The sequence below is a fragment of the Prionailurus bengalensis genome, chromosome A3 (genome assembly GCF_016509475.1).
Source record: "Prionailurus bengalensis isolate Pbe53 chromosome A3, Fcat_Pben_1.1_paternal_pri, whole genome shotgun sequence".
Classification (NCBI taxonomy): Eukaryota; Metazoa; Chordata; class Mammalia; order Carnivora; family Felidae; genus Prionailurus; species Prionailurus bengalensis.
In genome coordinates, this window is record NC_057354.1 from 3,666,530 (window position 1) to 3,681,764 (window position 15,235).

General features: G+C 60.9%; 1 protein-coding gene across 2 annotated transcripts in view; it reads right to left on the bottom strand.

Moving 5' to 3' along the window:
- The window catches only part of PHACTR3 (phosphatase and actin regulator 3), a 213,032-nt gene that overhangs the window by 6,309 nt on the left and 191,488 nt on the right, over window positions 1–15,235 (bottom strand). For both annotated transcript variants that reach the window (XM_043553554.1, XM_043553552.1), the window contains 2 exons: window positions 4,414–4,469; window positions 356–417 (listed from right to left, as the gene is read on the bottom strand). In XM_043553554.1, the coding sequence (XP_043409489.1) occupies window positions 356–417; window positions 4,414–4,469 (118 nt within the window). The remainder of the gene's footprint in view (window positions 1–355; window positions 418–4,413; window positions 4,470–15,235) is intronic.

Genomic DNA, 15,235 nt, shown 5'->3' on the forward strand with positions numbered 1-15,235 from the left:
AGGGAACCGAACGCTGGCACCCGGGGGTGTGCTTCTCAGGCACCACGTAGAGATCCAGGGGGATGAAGAAAAACGCCTTTAAAAACTTATCCCCGGATATAAGTGGTGACGGCATCGGGCCTGTCCCGCCACACGAGCTGTTCCTGTGCCCGGTAAGGGTCTCACCCGTGGGCACGGAGGGTCACAGCAGGGGTGGCAGGGGCACTGGGGAGTGAATCCGCTGCTGGCCAGGAAGACGTCGTCCAGTGACACAGGGACGCCCCGCCTCACCCACCCCAGCACCGCCCAGGCGGCTCTTCTCCAGCGCGCCTGTCCCTCGAGATTCAGGGCGTAAAAGGCGCTTAAATCACAGTACCTTTCTTGTCAATCTCTGCTTGATTTCTCTTCTTTCTTCCTGCTCTGTCTGATCGTTCCTTTCTGTGAAAGGTCAACACAGAAAAAAAATGGGTTTAGACTTTCTTCTTTTTGGTGGAGAAGTGAGCTCACGGCCTCCACTTTCTTGTGGCTGAGGCGGATGTCAAGGACGCCTCACGGGGGACACTTTTTTCCATGTCACAGCTGGCTCTCCACTCTGCCAGCCACGGCTCAGACCGTGGTCTCACTGCCACACAGAGACGCGTGCGCGGGGGTTTGTTCTGCCCCCATCCCAGCCTCCCTCCTGCCCTTCCTTGGGGTCATCGGTCGCTGGCCCCCCTCGGCTGTGCATTTATTTGCAGGAGAAACAGGGAGTTCTTCCCTCATTCAATATCTCATCTCTTTACGTCCAGGAACGTAGACGGCACGCACAGTTTTAGTAGGACAAGTGAGTGTGCACAACAGCTCTACTCACGTATATCATCTATGAATATTATACACGGATACTAACAGAACTGTCCCTGCTTCCTGTTCTCTTCTCCTCCTCCCGAGGTATGCGGACTTTTCGCCAGCCAACATCCGACAAGGAACGACCTCTCCAGACTCTGGGCAACACGGGCTTGCCTGGAATTTATACTTCCAGGGTGTGTTTCAAATCTAAACATAGCACGAACCCAGCCGACTCCCCGTGGCAGAAACGAGCACGCTTAGCACACTTGACACGCCGTGCCTTTTAAAGGAGCCTCCGTGCCTCACGGAGCTCGGCTCTGCTGCTGAGTTGTTACTATTAACATTCAAGCTGTCCTCGTACCTACACCTGGGAGCTAAAAATAGAGAATTGGGAGCTGCGGTGTAAAATGCAGGCTTTGCCCTGGGATACGAGATAATGGATGTCCTATTTCTGGCACTCTCTGTTGCTAAAGAAAGCCTCGGGACCCATTCTGGGAAGGGACGCTCACCTACCAGCACTCACTCCTAGAAACCCGGCTGCTGGGAGGGCGGGGAGGGAGCCCGCTGCCCGCAGGTGACGCAACCCCACGTCGCCTGCCTTTACTTAAGACATTCTGCACATGTGGGCACTTGTGGGACTGGGTGCGGGCTGTATTGTACATTTCAGTAACTTTTTGGAAAGGGAGATTTATCTCCTGTTTGAATGTTTTAGAAAAGGAAATGAAACCCTGTTATGTTCTTGGTTTTTAATCCAAGTGATAAACCAGAAGAAAACCACAGTTGCAAGGGCTCATCAGGAAGCTGATGATACGGTCAAGAAAAAAATCGTGAAAGTATCCATTCAAGGCCAACCGTGAGGGATTTAAGGGGTGATGTGAAGCGAATTTTACAGATTTCTTGAAAAACAGGCCACGGGCAAAGTCCAAGCAGTGCAGGGACAGGGACAGAAAACCAGACCTTTGTTTTTCATCATCAGCGACGTCATCACCAAGGTCACGGTGCTTTGGAGCGCTGGTCTTGGAAGGCGGGGTCCCCTCCCCAGCAGGGTCCCCTCTGCGCCAGGTGCTCTACTGGGCACTGACCCCAACAAGGCCTTCCTCAAAGCCCGAGCCCCCAGGTTGTCTCTGAGCTCCACCTAGCGATGGCTTTGTGGGCCTTTTGTTCCGAGACCCAGAAAGCCCCCCGAGCCTCATACCCAACAAGGGACCCATGACCATGGTCTCCACACCCACACGTTCCGGAAAGAGTGCCAGCGGCTTGGACAGCCACATTCGAGTCTTCCACAAATAATCAGAGATGCATTGCTGCTTCTAAGGCAGGGGCCAGAACCGGCCCGTGGAGCCAGGCAGCCTTCGGCTCTACCTCTTTGCCAAGGAAATGGGACAGCGGTGCAAACCACAGGACTCCGTTGTAACGAGTAAAGCGGAACAGCAGCAAGCCCCGAGCACCGGGCGGGCACAGCGGGCGGCCTAACGCGGGCGTATCAGGTTTGGTGCCTTCACCTGGAAAGGGGCCACCGTGTCTCATCCAGGAATAACAACCCAGGCCGAGCTCTAAGTGTCCCTGAGACCCGATGGCAGTCAGTCACGAGCTCGCCGCTTGGGAGGGGAGCAGATCCGACGTGACAACATGCTGAGAAGTGATTATAGGTAGGAAATACACTGTAGCAGGAACGTTTGGAGCCGGTGTCGGGGGCCTGTGATTATATGTTGTGTGCTGGACCATATATGGTTACCCTATTCTCAGCTCCCCAGAACAAAACAAAGCCGACACCCGCCATGAACTAGCAGTGACACCCGCAGATACTCCCACTCAGGGGCCTTGAAAAGCTTCCGCACTGTGGCTGGCTCGATGGCGGAGCAGGGATCGCCATGGCCACGGCGGAGGAAGCCCATCTCTCCCTTCCTCTCACAGAAGGTGAGTGCAGAAAGTTCCACGTATCCACTCACCCCCTCTATTCAAGCACTGGTTCTGTTTTTAAGGCTCTGACGTTTCATTGTGAAGACTGCTACGATCCGAGGTGCTTACTGGCCAGAGGACCTGGTGTCCCCAGCAGCAGGGGAGAGGTCCACACGGAGGCAGAGCCCCCTTAGCTCACTGGGAAGCCCCGCCCCCCGCCCCCCATGGTGGCAGCAGACCCCTCCCAGGGCGGCTCAGCGGAGTCCACACCTTGCCCACCAGCTCCGAGCTGCTTTAAGGACACCTGTGACTTAGCAGCCTTATAAGTAAGTGATGGGATTTTTAACAAACCAGATACTTGGGGGGCGGGGTGGGCACCTGGGTGGCTCAGTCAGTTAAGCATCTGACTCTTGATTTCGGCTCAGGTCATGATCGTGGTTTGTGGGATCGGGCCCCGCATCGGGCCTTGGGCTGACGGCATGGAGCCTGCTTGGGATTCTCTCTCTCTGACCCTCCCCCGCCCTCTCAATATAAATAAACTTTTAAAAAAATTCAAATACGTGATAACTTAAATAGCTTGACTTTCTCATCTGTCTGTGTGATTAGGCAGGTAATCAATGACAAGTTCTTTAAATCCCCAGACGTGACCAAGTCGATACAACACAGAAGACTAGGTCCCCTATCTTAAATTTGACAACAGAAACGTGCAATCCCTTGGCACAGGGTGAAATGTTTCCAACCGTCTACGAAGGAGGGGACCCCCTGGCAGGTGAAGGTGCCCAGGCGGGGACAGGAGACAGGGATCAGCAGGGACTCGGAGCCCAGACCGTCCGGAGGGTCCACTGCCCGTCTCCTGGCACAGAGTCAGCGTGGGCACCTGCCCTAACTTTGTGACAAGATGTTCGCAGAATAAAAAACCAAACTCAGAGGATATCTTAGTGTGCATCATGTCAAGACGAAAAGCAATGAAAGTACTTTCAGGAATCCAGGCCCTAAGAAGACACTTTTTTGCAGAAAATGTTTTGAAAACTAAAGTCTGTGGACCAGTGAACTATCTGAGAAACGCCATCTGAGAAACACTTCCGAAGGGGTTTGACTGCCCAGAACCACCGTGGACTCTAAGGAGCCTGAACAGCATTCCCTCTGTTGCCGAGGCAGTTGGTGGACACCGATGATCACACACCTGGGGACCCCCGTGCGGGTGGAGCCAGGGAGGGGGGGCAGGGGATCCCCGAGACAGAGTTGTGACCCCCAGGGCAGGCTTCCCATGACTGCGCTCCTCGGAGGTGTGGGCTTCCTTTCCCCTCCTGTCTCGCCCTGGTGCCACGTCCCCCTCCCTACACTTTCTGACACTGTCCACACCCTGCCCGTGACCTCTGCGGCCGTCAGAACTCCCACCCCAAAGTGCCAGGGAGACCTGCTTGAAACCCACAACGCAAAGAGAGAATCGAGCCATTTCCCTGAGATCTACAGGGCTAATTAAATAACCCTGAAAACAGGAATAGCTTTAATTATGCTGGGAGGCAAGCTTTTTTTTTTTTTCCTCTTAATTTTAAAAGGAGATATTTCCGAGCAAATCAACTTTCCTCTAGGGTTTCCTTTCGCAGCCCGGTGGGACCTCACAGGGCCACGGGGAGTGACAGCCTGCAGAGCTGGGTGCACCTGCCACGGACTCGCCCCCAAGAGGAGCCAGGGGTCACAGCTACTCACGTTTCAAGATATTTCTTCTCTCCAGTTCCTCCACGGCAGGTCTTTGGCTCAGCCGTCTGCGGAAAAACACTAGAATTACATTTTGCACCATGGTGGCCGGCTGCAGATTCCTCCCGGGCTCTGCCGGGGGCAGGGGTGGCCGGCGCGCCCCCGAAGATGGTGAACCCAAAAGCTGGAGGGAGGGAGGGGACCTCTGGCAGCCGCCTCTTGCTGGCGCTGGAGTCGGATCCCCGCACAGGAGGGGGGTCACCGGCTGTCCCCGAGCTCCGGGGCCGACCCCCCGTGCCACCTTGGGACCTGAGCGCTGCCGGCCGGCGGGACGCTCCCCCGGAAGGGAGGAGGCCCCTCCTGCCCAGCCGAGCAGCGGTGGCACCTGCTTCGGCCCCAAGCAGCCTCGCCAGCAGCCCGCGCAGGGGGAGTGACAGCGAGCACCGCCTCCTGAGCCGCGCGGAGCCAGCCGCAGCCCTGGGAGGGGCACCCCCCGGAGGCCACCCGGCGGCCTCCCCCACCCGCGGGGCGCAGGACCGGCCTTTCAGGGGGATTCGCGTCGAAGGAGTCGGCGGTACAGCGAAAACCAAATACACACGGCAAATAAAAGGCTTGTCAGGAGCGGGAGTCATAATTAGCCGGAATGGGCACCAAGCTCCGGTTCTCCCTGTAACTCAGGCGACGCTGTGCTTGGGTCCCAGCCAGGAGCCGCCCCGCTTCCGGACCCTCGCGCCACCCCAGGGCACGACAGGGCTGAGCCTGCGAGCGCCCAGAATCTGGGGCCACGATGCTTTGCCCCAAAGAGGATGCTGCCTCCAGAAATATCGGTCTCCTATTCACACTCCCTGTCCCGGCACAAAGCCGAGGGCGTCCCCAGGGCTCAGCTGCTCCCGCCTCCTGGGAACACCACAGGCGCGGGCTTTGTGTGCGCCCTTCCGGGGGCGGCCGCTTTGACATCTTGTCCTGATGTCTGGTGGGGACCGAACCCGCCCCTCCCCCCCCCAACAGCTCCCCATCTGCCCCGGGGAAGGGAAACCTGGCTCTCAGGCGGGGCTCCCTCACCGTCCCCCCGAAACCTCCCAAATGCCATTCGTTGGTCAGCAAAGGACTGTGGAGTATCTGCTCTGTGCCAGGCAGTTCCAGCCCCCAGACACAGTGGCAAACAAGCCTCCCCTGTCCTGGAAATCTCACAGTCTAAACGGGGAAGGCAGACAAACAGTAAAAAAAAAAAAAAGAACAAAAACCATTGCAGAGAGCGCTAGTGCCCCGGAGCAAATAAAAAGGGGCTGTGACAAATGAGTGACCAGGCAGGGGGAGGAGGAGTTTGGGGAGACCCATCTCCTCCGAGGCTCACCTGAAGAGGTGCCGGCCCTGGGAAGATCACACCCTCCAGCCTCAGTGTCCCCTAACTGCTCACACACTGGGCTTGAAGACGGTGGGGAGGGAGGGGGGGAAGTGATCATGGCAGGCTTCATGGAAGAGGAAACTTTTGGCAGAGCCATGGAGAATCTACAGGGGGCAGAGCCTGGTGCCTAGTGACTGCCGGCTGCTTAGCCAGGATGCCCGCAGGGACACCTGAGCGCTGAGGCTGAAGATTTCCTCAAACCCGAAAAGTATCTCAGATCCACACTGGCAACGTCCCCCCACCCCCGAGCCTTCTCTTGCTGGGGGACCGTCCGCTCTTCCAAAGTGACAACCAAAACAGACTTTCCCAGAGGTGTGAGAGCAGAATGAGCCAATGCACCGAGTGTGTATTAAATGCCTGCTTGGTACATAGTAATGTCTCACGAAACCCAGCCTGTGAGTCCTCAGTCATGGAATGAGTCCCCAGAAAGGCATTTCATCGGATTCCCAGTTCTCTAAAAAGGGCGGACGGCTCGTCACCGAAATTTAAGCCATTGGCCTGAGGGGTCCTACCACACACTGCAGGGCTCGTCCCAGAGGTCACCAGGCTGAGCACACAGCTGGCCCCCGGGGTACCTCTCAGCGAGCAGGGGACAGCCCTCTGGGTGGACACAACTCCGCGGGTACAGTCGTGGGCACTAACCGACCCTGCCCCGCAGAGTCAGCCCAGGGCCGGAGCAGAGGACCCCAGCCCCTTCCCTGTGTGGGTCTTTCCAGGAGGCAGGAGCCCAATCACCGAGGACAGGTGCCCCTGGGGGCAGTGCTGCGTGTCCAGAGTTCCCATCCAGACCCAGCCCTACCCAGGAAGGCCAGCGGGCACCCGGGATCCCTCTTCGTGAGACTGTGAACTTCTGCCTTCATCAGATGTTCTGTGCACACTCGTAACATGCCTGGCCCCTGGTGAGAAGTGAGACCCAGCCCTGCCCCCGGGGCCTGCAGGCTCCCTCGGAGGACAGACCCTCTGCCATCACACAGTACTAGGAGGAAGAACCAAAAGTGATATGAAAGCCGAGTGTAGGCGGGCTGATCTGGGCAGGGCCGGCTCCCTGGAAGGTGACCCCTGAGATGCGAGCCAAAGTGTAAGTGGGGACTGTTAAGCGAAGAGGGGAGGAAAGAGCAGATGCAAAGGTCCTGAGATCGGGAGGACTTCGGCAAGTGCCCTTTAGACTGAGTGGAGGCATGTGAGCCTCTGTGGGGCAGGGAGCTGGGTGGGGCACAGCCTGGCGGCTGCGGTGAGGAGTCCGAGAAGGCGGTTTGAGGCAGGCAGGGGTGGGGTGGGGGTGAAGGGATGCCAAGACTGGATCAGGCTTCAGAAGCACTCTCTGGACCCCTCCAGTTTGCTGTCCGAGAAAGGACAGGGCGGAACCAACCACCAGGAGACGCAGGCCTTCCCGGGGCCAGGACCCCCTTCAGACGCTCAGGGCAGGTGCTGTGGACCCACACGTGACCGAGGGCCCCGTAAAACGTTCAAGACGTGCGGAAGATGTTGGCCCTGGAGGAGGGGCGGTGCTACTCCAAGTTATTTAGTCTAACACCCGTTAGACTAAATACATAAGCCTCACCATTCCGTCCACTTCCTGCCTGGGCAGGATGCGGCTTCCGCTGTCCAGCAGCGACAACAGTCCCACGTGCCGTCCGACGGCAGGAGGCCGGACTATACCCACTTGGCAGAGACGACCACGAAGGCTCAGAGAGGCAAACGTGATCAGGTCTGACGGCCCACGTAGACCCCGGGGCCCGGCACAGGTGGGCAAAAGCAGCAAGACCGAGGGGCAAAGGAGCGCACGGAGACCCCTCTCCCTCTGAGGCGTGCTCCGGCAGAGCCTGGGGGGGGGGGGGGTGGGGGGCGGGATGAGGCCGGACCATCTTCACTCGGGAGCCTCAGCCGCGAGGGGCTCTTGGAGGACCCGCAGATCCAGCCCTGGGGGGGGGGGGGGCGAGGCCTCAGGGAGGGGTGCGGTGGGGTCCAGCTCCCGAAGGGTTTCCCCAGCTCCTCCTGGAGGCTGCTCCCTCTCCTGATCCAGAAACACAGTCCTGCCGGGAGGAGTGGTGCGCAGGGGCCGCTGGGGAAGCCACGGTCTATTTCTGACTCTTCCCGCTGAGAAAGCTGGGGTGTGGGGAGACTCTCTCCGCTAAGCTGGGGCGTGGGGCAGCACCAGGAAAAGAAACGCCGGGGTAGAGAGAGGCTCCCGCCCGTCTCCCCGCCTGGTCCCCACCTGGGCACACAGGAGAGGTGCGGATGCCAGCGCTGGGCCAGGCCCAGGGATGTGCTGGACGGGCCTTGGGGACTTGAACGGGGCACCCGGCCAGGGGCGGGGCGCCCGGGGGGCCTGTGTGCACCTGTGGGTCTGCGTCCTCAGGGGCCCCCCACTCCCCCGGCACCAGCTCGTGCTCCTGGTCCCCAGGGCCCGCCTGCCCGTCCACTGAATGGATCCGTGAACTTCTGCTCCGCACCGGACCCTGTGCCGAGAACACGGCGAACCGCGGAGCAGGGACGAGACCGCCGAGCAGACGACAGGCGGAGAGGACGGGTGCGTGGCGGGGAGCGGACGCGGGCAGCTGGCCGACCGCGACGCCCGTGTGGGTCGTACGAGAATCAAGGACGCAGCAGCACTGTCCCCGCTCCTCAGGCTCTGCGGAAGGCGGTCCTCTTTCCATCCCCCCAGAACCGGCACCGAGTCTCAAGGGGAGCCTCAGTCCTGCCACCTGCTAACGCCCTCTCCCGCCTGGGCCTCCCGTCCCCGGCCCCACCTGCCCCTGAGGGGTGAGAACACAGAAGGCAAGGGGCCGGCACACACACGGGGTGTGTTGTTATTACTGGCATCCGTATAGTTCACCTGGTCCCTCCCGGCCTCAGCCAAGGAGCTGCAATCTCTGTCCTGCCAGCAGCCTCCGTGCCGGCCAGGGTCCCAGGGAACACTCGTCCATCAGACACTCACTGACCCCTCCCTCCACCCGACGCTCACTCGCTCCATCACATACTCGCAGACCTCTCTCCCTCAGACACTCACCCCCCCTCCCCCATCAGACACTCACACAGACCGCCTTCCCTCACTCAGTCTCCTGTCGGACCCTCACTCACACCCCCCTCCATCAGACCCTCCCTCCCTCCCCCATCAGACACTCACACAGACCTCCTTCCCTCACTCAGTCTCCTGTCGGCCCCTCACTCGCTCCTTCCTCCATCAGACACTCACACAGGGCTCCTGCCATCAGACACTCAATCCCTCCCCCATCAGACACTCACACAGACTTCCTTCCCTCAGTCTCCAGTTGGACACTCACTCACTCCTTCCTCCATCAGACACTCACTCACTGCTTCCTCCATCGGACACTCACTCACACCTCCCTCCATCAGACACTCACACAGGCCTCCCTCCATCAGACACTCCCTCCCTCCTTCCCCCATCAGACACTCACACAGACCTCCTTCCCATCACTCAGTCTCCTGTCAGACCCTCACTCACTCCTTCCTCCATCAGACACTCAATCCCTCCCCCATCAGACACTCACATAGACTTCCTTCCCTCAGTCTCCAGTCGGACATTCACTCGCTCCTTCCTCCATCAGACACTCACTCACGCCTCCCTCCATCAGACACTCACACAGGCCTCCCTCCATCAGACACTCAGCCCCTCCTCCATCAAACACTCCCTCCCTCCCTCCCCCATCAGACACTCACACAGACTTCCTTCCATCACTCAGCCTCCTGTCAGACACTCACACAGGCCTCCCGCCATCAGACACTCAAGGCCTCCCTCCATCACTCGCTCAGTCGCCTCCATCAGACACTCACTTACCCCCTCCTCCGTCGGATTCCTGGTACCCCATCACACGACCCCCGCCCCATCCCACTGCCCCGTGACCGTGGGCTCCGGAAGCCGACCTGGGCCAGCAGCGTGGACACGTCCACTGCTCTCCAGGGTCTGGGGTCTCCCTGCATTCGCCAGCCCCCTGCAGCCAGGCAGGGCCGCATGGCCGGTCCGGAGCAGTGACCGGGAGCAGGACAGAGGCTGTGTCTGGGCTGAGCCCTAGAAAAGCCGCGGGACCTTCCATAGGCTCCCTTCCCCTCCACGGCAACCTGGGCCTCGCCCCAGGCGGTGGAGCCTCCAACTGAGCCGCACGGGCCAGCCTCGGTGAGAGGACAACTGCCCGGAGGCTCGCCCTGACCACGGTGGGCCGTGTGTGCGAGACATACGCCGTGCTGGGCGAGGCCGCTGAGGTTCAGGGCGTGACCGCAACACCGTCCCGCCTCGCCCACCCTCATACACGGAGGCACGGCTCGGACACGGGCCGTGGCTGGCCGTGACGCTGGCCCTGCCCGCCCCCCACCCTGGGGCACCTCCTCCCACCTCTGCCTGCAGCCGGACCGGCCCGGAGCCTCCTCCAGCACTCGGCCGGGGGCAGGGAGCCCTGGAGCCCAGGCGGGTCCGAGGTGGGCAGGCACTCCTCTGCCTGACCCCGTCGGGGTCGGGGGACGGCCTGGCCCCCAGGCCCATCAGTGCTTCATGTCCAAATACAGCAAGCAGCTGCATTTCGGGCTCACACGATACTTTAAAAAATGAGAACATGAAGTGACATTAATCGACTGGACGTTTCACTCTTAAAAATCCATTTTCTGGCTTTCCTTGAAAATGCACAGGAATCGGCTACTTGGATGCGTGCCCCCCACCCCCAGGCAGAGCGGGCACCTCGGTGGCTGGTAGTCCCCACGGCTCGCCTTCCCGTGGCCTCACCCCCATCTCCTGGGCTGTCCGTTCGCCCTGCCTACAGGGCCCGGCTCCAGAGCGAGCTGGGCCCTAGGTACCACCAACCGCTCCCTGTCCCGAGGACGCCCTTCCTGCCTCCCGGACGCACCTGGGGGGAGGGTGACTTCTCAGCTCGGAGGCCCAGACAGCAGGTGCAGACCTGAGCTGAGGCCAGGAGTGGACGGGCCACCTGTCGAGCAGCCCATGGGAGCATCTAGCCTCCCAGGAGCTACTCCGCACGGACGGGCCTCTCCGCACGCCAGCTCGATTCCGGAGGACCTGGGATCAGACACGGGAGCATCGCTGTGGCCGTGGGTCTGCCATTTGACACCCGTTTCTCTACGGTTGCTCTCCGGGGGACCCTCTCAACTAGGGGCACGCGGAGGCGAGCTCCCGACGCCTTGGGAAGGGGAGAGGAACCAGGTGACGGCGTACTTTGTGCTAAAACTCAGGGACCAGAAGGAAACGGGGTTGCGGAGCACAGCGTGAGGGCTGAGCTCTTCTGTGCATAAAGCCCCCCTCGGACGGCATCACGACGTTCCACTTTTAAACAATAAAAGGTCACATGATAAACAGGCTGCAGCCGCCCCCCGGCTGGCCTGCCGTGTGCCAGTCACAGACTCCGTGGCCCCGCGGGAAGGAGGATCCAGCTGAAGACCAGGCTGCCCGCCACGGGGCCAGACACGGCAGGACGTGGACCATAGGCCCCAGCCAGCAGAGCAGGGGCACCTTCCGGTCCCAGGCCGGGGACAAGCGGCATCTCAGTAGCTGACAACACGGCCTCTTCTTCCAGACACTGGGCACTTGGGGGTCCTGGTGGGCGAGGGGCTGGGCTGGCTGGTGTGAGTGCTCGCAGGCTCTGAGCCTCCCCGCCCGGGCGACTCCAGGAAAACGGCCATCATCTCCTGGAGGGACCAAAGCTGTGGCCACCAGGCCTCTCCTCCTTCCGGACCGGTCAGCGGTCCCGCCCAGACCCCGAGCCCAGGGCCCCAGGAGAAGGGGTCGGTCACGATGGGGACCAGAGCCCGCTCGGCGGCCGGGAGGGAGGCTGGTGAGGGTACAGGTGCCGCCTGCGTGCCCACCCCCAGGCCGTGCTCCAGGCGGTTCTGTGCACAGGCCACCCGGCCGGCTGCTGGTGGGGGATTCGTGCGAGGGTCCGGTCATAGTGCCCAGCCGGTGCCCGGGAACCCCGACTCAGCGACCTGTGCTCACCTCACCACCTCTCATCTGCAGGGAAACTGAGCCACAGGATCTGCCAGGGAAACTGAGTCACAAGAGTCGCAAACTCCAGGTCACCCTGACCCCCGACCATAGTGTCACCATCACCGCGCCCTATAGGTCTTCTTTTCACCTGCAGCCTCCCCTCGAGGCCAGCCGCCGACCGGGCCCTTGGGCAGACGTGGAGGCTTGGCCGCCACAGCCCTGCCCGTCCCCGAGGCCCGGGACTCCCCCAGCCCCTCCCTGGCCCTAGACGCTGTCACCCACTTCTGCGTACCCCTTGCTTTCTAGCAAGGGTTTTTCTAAACCACAGAACCCCCAAACCGAGGTCCTCATGAAACTGCTAACGAGAAGCCAGGGGAGCCTCCGAAACCGTGTTCCGTGGCACCAAGCCGTCCCTCACATCGTGTGCCTGCCTGATTCACCGAGTCAGCGGCTCCTTTCCTGCAGAGCAAGGAGCACCGGGAAGGAGCACCCGGAAAGGGGCACTGCTGGGGCTCGGAGCCCGAGCCCTCGTGTCTCACTGTGCGACCTACTCAGTCCCTTGAGCCCGGGCCTCCCTTTCCTCGCCTGCCCTGGGGCTTCATGTCAGGGCCCCAGCCGCACACTGGGCTTAGCCTGCACTTCTCGGCCCGGCCCAGCTTGCCCTCACCTGCGATGGCCCCCCGTGCCCCGTGTCACCTTAGGTCTAGGACTTGCACACCTGGGGCACCTTCTGCCAGGTGGTGACGTCCCTGCCTTCGCCGGGGCTCACCCCAGCGTCCCCGCTTCCCTTCCAAGACTCCCGGCCCCTGACGGTACATCCGAGTTGACTCAGTCCTGCCTAGAAAAGTGTTCTCGGGATGCGGCATCTGCTATCAAGGTGAAGGGCACGCACCTCGGCCCAAAAGTCATTCCAGACCTTCAGTCCCGAGCTGCCACCTGGCCACTATGTGACACGGGCAGGTGCCCAGGCCTTCATCTCCCCCCAAAATAGGAGGATGGTGACACCCGCCCCCCGGGGCCGCTGCCTGGTGCCCGGTGCCCGGCACACAGCAGGCCCAGGGCTGTGGCGGCCGCTGAACTGTCCCCGCACTGCTCTCGGGCTGCAGGGAACTGGACCGGCAAAGGGACGCCCGGCTGGGCGGGGGAGGGGGGGCAGAGGTCAGAAGCAGGTGCTCCAGCGGCCCCCTCTGTGCCCGAGCCCCAAACCCCCACTACACCCACGGCTGAGGTCCTGACGAATGACTGAAGTCACCCGGGCGTCAGGCGAGAACGGAGAGCAGATTCCTTCCAAGAGACAGAAGCACAGCTGCACAGCCGACATCCCCACGCCCACGGGCCGCCGGGCTGTTCCCCATGCTCCTTCCCGGGATCCCGCTGCTGCGCCAGCCTCCAGTCAGCAAGCCACGCTGTGTCCCCGCCTGGGACGGGACTCCCCCCCAGCCCCAGCCCCACCCCCGGCGCGTCTCCACCGCCATTCAGCGGGGATTCCTCCTGCCACACGCAGGCCCGCGCTGGGGAGCCCCACGGCGGTGCTGTTGGGGCAGCAGAACCCCAGGGCCTTGTGGGCCGGCCTGAGAGGGGGGCGGGGAGGCCTCTCTCGGGGATGACCCTAAGACCAGGACGCAGAAAGAGCAGGGACAGGCTGCAGGGTCTGAGGAGGGGCCTTCCACGTTGGGGAAGAGCAGCCCCCCCAACTTGAGCCCCCTTTATCCTCGCAGTCACCCCACATTGGTTCTATCCCTGTCTGTGCCGAGAACTGGGCCCATCCACGGCTGTCTCCTATACCAGGAGACAGGAGCCCGAGGCCCGGTTCTGACACAGCGGCGGGGTGGCCCGGGGTCAGCTACTGGCCAAGCCTGTAAAGGACACGCCCACGACTCCCCCACCTGCTGCACACGCTGGGGATACGGAGGCCGTGTGCGCAAACCCAGGACAACGCGTGGAGTGGCCTTTTCGGGACCCGAGACTCCCGGGGGAGGCGGGGGGTGCTTCATCCATCTGGCCTCTTCCCTCCCCCTTATTTCCTGCAGCTGCCGCCACATCCCCAGCACCCGGCACAGTGCCAGCCACTCAGCCAGGGGTCCCAGGACACCCTAAACCTTCCCGGGGGGCACTGGGCTGTGGGGAAAACCATCATCCCTCACCCACATCCTGCTGCAGTTAACACCGAGGGACCACCAGTCGCTGGGTTACCGCAGAAGGGCGGAGAGCCAAAAGGGAGGAAATACAGTGTTGGCCGGAGCGTAGACGAAGAGTCGCCCCCCATTGGTGGGACCATCGGTGCCGTCTGCCAAGATTATGAACGCCCGTATGCTTTGACCCAACGGTCCCAGTTCAAGGCTGATGTGTTCAGAAGTGCCCTTAGGGGCACAGACGCATTAGAGCAAAATGCAGGGAGAGCCTTTGTGCCCACTTAGGGCCTGGACAAAGAGAGCAGCCGGCCGGCAACAACCCTGTGCAGACATGGGAAAGTACGGACCGCGTCTACCCTGGCCTTTCTTGGAAGGGTCGCCCAGCCGGACTCCGGAAAGAACGGACAGAAAAGCGGATGCAAAAAAACACAAAATCGCGTTGTGGTTGAAGAATCTGGGTTCCAGACCCGGCCCCGGCCGGGATTCTAACTTCTCCACCGATCAGCTGCGCGACCTCCCACCTGCTCACCAACGTCTCACTGCCTTTGGCTCTGTGACAGTCAGAGGTGTCCATCTGACAGGGTGACAGGCCCAGGTGTTCGTTCACTCATCCAGGTGCTGCGGTGGAGGTACTTAGGAGATGCGAATGATGTCCACTATCAGGTGACTTTACGTAAGGGAGACTGTCCTAGGCGCTCTGGGTGGGCCTGGCCCAATCAGTTGAAAGGTTTTAGGAGCTGGGCTCAGGCTGTCTGGTGCAGAAGCAATTCTGCCTGTGGAGAGCGGCCTCTGCCTACGCCTGAGGGTTCCGGCCCTTCCCAACAGCCGTGTCACAGATTCCAGACCTGCCTCGCCAACGCCCGCACCTGCAATAAATCCCTTCTTGCAGATAAGGGATTGCACTAAATCCCTTTATTGCAATAAATCCCAGATCCTGCTGGGTCCTTGTCTATCTGAGGATGACAGTACTACGGGGGAGGCTCTGTCCAGTATCCCCACTCCCCGACTCCGGGTGAATCACCGTCCCCATCCTGGAAAACCAGGACCCGATGACCACACTCAGTCCGTAGCCCCTGCCCATCGCCGTCTGTCCTCAACAGCGAGCTCTGTGCCCGTCAGAAACTGGCTCCTCTGTCCCCAAACCTATGTGCCGGGTGTACTTAGTTTTATAATTAGGTAATTTAATCAAATTTTATGCACATCGATTAAATGACTTACTACGGGTGTAAAAGGAAAATGTTATTTCCAGGAGAACGGGGTTGAACGCGTGGAGTCAGCAAAGGCGGGATGCTAAAAATCCTGCTGTTGGCTAGCGTGGGAGGGAGTGCGAAGATGGGGACGGAATCA